The 3,735-nt window shown below is 59.3% G+C and overlaps 1 protein-coding gene across 3 annotated transcripts; it reads right to left on the reverse strand.

Moving 5' to 3' along the window:
* Positions 1-505: 505 nt before the first annotated feature.
* On the reverse strand, positions 506-2,981 carry ISLR (immunoglobulin superfamily containing leucine-rich repeat). Of its 3 annotated transcripts, none has more exons than XM_011968559.1 (2): positions 2,636-2,981; positions 506-1,804 (listed from the first exon to the last, which is right to left on the reverse strand). In XM_011968559.1, the coding sequence occupies exon 2, from the start codon at positions 1,794-1,796 to the stop codon at positions 510-512; it is 1,287 nt and encodes a 428-aa protein (XP_011823949.1). In that variant the 5' UTR covers positions 1,797-1,804; positions 2,636-2,981; the 3' UTR covers positions 506-509. The 3 variants fall into 3 exon arrangements, with proteins under 3 accessions (XP_011823949.1, XP_011823951.1, XP_011823950.1); XM_011968561.1 differs by lacking the exon at positions 2,636-2,981 and adding an exon at positions 2,405-2,519; XM_011968560.1 differs by lacking the exon at positions 2,636-2,981 and adding an exon at positions 2,002-2,344.
* Between the last annotated feature and the right edge of the window lie 754 nt (positions 2,982-3,735).

The following is a 3,735-nucleotide window of genomic DNA, read 5'->3' on the forward strand; positions in this document are numbered from 1 at the left end:
TTGAGCAGGCCCCGGGGAGCCTCAGAGCCATACTAGCCACTGTCTACATTCCATCCTCCTCTCCCATTCCCTGTCTGCTTCAGACCACCCCCCAGCCAAACCCCAGCTTCATTCCCCCAATCCTAGCCCTGGCCAGCTTGACAGTCACAGTGCTTGGAATTGCACCACTGAGGCTTCTCCCAGTTGGATTAGGGCATCACCCTGTTAGCATGCTGCCCCTGAGAGGAGAGCCCGGGCAATGCTGTTAGCAGCAATGAGCACCGCAGACAGTGAGTTAGGGGATCAAATTCTATCCTAGTCACTAGTTTGGAGCAGGTCTAGAAGTTGGGGGTAGCAGGTGCTCTAGAAGAGATTAGAAGGAGAGGTAGGAAAACGTGAAGTCCCCCATGCAGGCCTCAGGAGTTGCCAAACCCAGACCCCTGCAGCACTTAAAGGGGCATTGGCAGGTGCAAGGGGAGGAGTTAGGAAAGCCCTCGGGCTGCTTCAGCCCAGCCTTGGTCGGGGTGGGGCTAGAAGGAGGTGAGGAAGAGGAGGAGGAGGAGGCTTTGGCCCAGCAGGAGCAGGCCTGGGGGCAGCTGCCCAGGGACCCCTTCTGCGACTGCAGCCTCAGGGTTCCCAGCACGGCTGAGGTAGATGATGACCACATTGTCCTCTGGCCCTGATGGCTGCACCTCATTGTCAACCGTATAGCAGCCCTTTCCCTCAACCGCTTTGCCATGGAACCTGCGACCTAGTGTGTCCTCACCACCCTCGCCGGGTGTGGCCAGTGCCACATCCACTGAGCTCTCAGCACTGCCCAGCTCATTGGTGGCCAGGCAGCTGTAGGTGCCTTCCTCCAGCTTGCCAAAGTCGGGGATAAGCAGGCTGCCATTGGCAAAGGCCTGGAAACGCGGCTGTGAGCTGGCCGCAGGGGTGCTGGGCAGGGCACGCCCGTCAGTGCCCACATTGGGGCTGGTGATCTCCACAATGCCGCTGGGTATCTGGATGTGCCAGTGAAGCTGAGGGGCCGGCTGCCCATCCACATCACAGTGCAGCGCCAGCACGAAGCCAGGCCGCAGCTCGGCACCATCCTGGCTGGGTTGGTAGCTAAGCTGCACTGAGGGCGCCGAGCATGGCAGTGGTGGCAGGCGGCTCAGCGGTGTGCCCTTGAGCACATGGGGTGAGGTGCAGGCGATGTTGTCCTGCTCCGGGATGGACACTGCTGTGGCCAGGGCCCATGTCTTGAGCCACACGATGCCACAGGTGCAGTCGAAGGGGTTGTCGTTGATCTGCAGGTGGGACAGCGCAGTGAGCGGGGCGAAGGTGCCCTCGGCCAATGTGTGCAAGCGGTTGTGGTTGAGTTGCAGCGAGCGCAGAGCACGGAGGCTGCGGAAGGCGTCGCGGGGGATGAAGGTCAGCTCGTTGCTGTCCATCTTGAGCAATTGGAGGGCACTGAGGTTGTGCAGGTCGCTCCAGGCAAAGTCAGAGATGAGATTGTGGCTGAGGTCCAGGCTCTTGAGATGGCTCAGAGAGGCCAGGGCGCCGGCGGCCACCGTGCGGATCTCATTATGTGCCAGCCACAGCGACTGCAGCAGGGGCACCTCCCTGAAGGCACCCTCTGGCAAGCCTGGCAGCCGGTTGGCCGACAGGCTCAGTGTAGTCACATTGGCAGGGAAGCCAGGCGGCACGGCCTCCAGGTCGCGGTAGGCACAGTCGGCGATCTGGAAGCCATACTTTTCCCCACAGTCGCAGGGCTCAGGGCAGGCCTGTGCCAGGCCCAGGAGAACCGCCCACCAGAGCAGATGCAGCTCCTGCATGGTGCCTCCTGCAGAGAAGGGCATGTCACCCAGGGGATCCTGAGAACCCGCCAGAGGGACTCATTCCTCCCACAAGCCCAGCCAGAGCTCTTTCCCATCAGGATGCCCTGTCCCACATAACCCAGCTAAAGTCCAACACCACCTAGCCCACCGCCCCCATCCTACGGAAGGAGAAACTGAGGCCCAGAGAAGGGCAGAGACTTGCCCGAGGTCACGCAGCCAGGCAGGATGAAGACAGGATGGAAGAGGACCCCAGCTCCTCCTCCGAGTGGAGAGTTCTCCCTGCCTCGGCCTGTTCCTAGCTGACTTTATGACTCGAAATCTGTTTTCCAGCCACCCCCCTCCCCCAGCACTTTGCAGAACCTCCCCCTGCCCTCCCACATCCTGGCCGCAGTCCCTCCCACCGGAGTCCCCCATAGGTATGCTTTGCCCTGGCCCAGACAAGGCCCCTTGTGCAGTGCACACCACCCCCATCCACTCCACCCACCCCCTCCCGCTCCTCCGGCCGTGACCGCAGCAGACACCAGGCCTTTTCTGTGGAATCACACCCGTGGCCTATTCTGTTCAAACTTAGCCAGGCAGCTGCCCAAATAAACCCCCGCCAGGACCTCTCAGCTGACTGGGGTGAGGCCAGGGGCTCAGCCCAAACGCAGCTGGGATTTGTGGGGCCTCAGTTGTGGGTTGTGGAAGCAGCAGATGCCCCCGGGACGGCTCCAAGCTAAGGATTGTCCGATGCACCTCAGAGCAGCAGGGATGGACCAAGAGGGAACCAGCCCCTATGTCCAACAGGCCTCCCCTTCCCGCCGCTGGCCCTGGAGCCCTCCTCCCCACTGGCTTACCTTCAAGCTACTCTTAGTCAAGCGGAGCTTCTTCTAAGGTGGGACCAAAAGGCAACAGGGGACGTTAGCCCTGAGAGTCTGCAGGGCCACGGGCGCCCAAGGGAGGACCTGGATGCTGGGACGAGGAACAGCCTGGTCCCACCCCACCTTCAATGTGCAGGCCCGTGCCCTCCCTTGCCCCAGACAGGGTGCCTGGGACCATCCACTGAGAGGAGGCGGCAGGGAGGAGCCCGGGGCAGCCCGCGCACTCCCTCCTTCCAGCAAAACAACTGCTCTGCAGCAACAGGACCCGTGTTTCATAAGTGACACCAGAAACTTGAGGGGGGAAGAGATGCCAAATTTTTTTGGGTTGTGTTTTCTCTCTCTCTCACTCACTTTTAGCAGCTTCAACTTCCTTAAAGACACAGCACTGTCTGGAAAGGACCCAAGAAATGATGGGGCCAGGAGGATTTTAGCGGGGGAAGGGCGAGAAATTGAATCTCATGGAAGGTGGGAAACTCCCACTGCAAACAAGGAAAAAGGGGAAGCCTTTGTCCAAGCCAGGGTTGTGTGTGTTGGTGTGTGTATGTGTGTGTGTGTGTGTACAAGTTTGTGGGTGTGAGGGTGCGTATTTCTGTGTGTGCCTGACTTTGTGTGTTTGTGTGGATGTGGGTATGAAACCACGTACATTAATTTGTGTGTGAGTGTGTGTGTGTACATCTTGGTGTGTGTTTGTATGGGTGTGTCTGGCTTGGTGTGGGTTTGTGTGTGGAAGTGAGTGTGCATCCATGTGTTTGTGTCTCAGTGAAAAGCCAAGAAGGCCAAAGTGTACAAAGCAGATACCAACCCTTCAGTGAAAGCCAAGATGTTAGGCGTGTTTTGTTTTTTTTTTTTTCTTTTAAGAAAACATATCCTACTGGCTCCGAGACTGAGCTGCGCTAAATGCATGTTGTTGTCCAGGGAGCTCCCAAGGCTCCAGGCCCCGCCCCTCACTGCACTCCCCACTGGTTGGGGAGGAGAGAAGGAATCCTGGCTCAGAAGGCTCAGGGCGGGAGCCTGTTGGCCTTCAGTGCTCCTGGCCAGGATTCTGAGCCACCCAGGCCCACTGCCCACCGGGCACC

This window comes from Mandrillus leucophaeus, unplaced genomic scaffold (assembly GCF_000951045.1).
Source record: "Mandrillus leucophaeus isolate KB7577 unplaced genomic scaffold, Mleu.le_1.0 Scaffold848, whole genome shotgun sequence".
Taxonomy (NCBI): Eukaryota; Metazoa; Chordata; class Mammalia; order Primates; family Cercopithecidae; genus Mandrillus; species Mandrillus leucophaeus.

Coding starts and splice junctions, on each gene's coding strand:
- ISLR (XM_011968559.1), bottom strand. CDS start 1,796: ATGCAGGAGCTGCATCTGCTCTGGTGGGCGGTTCTCCTGGGCCTGGCA.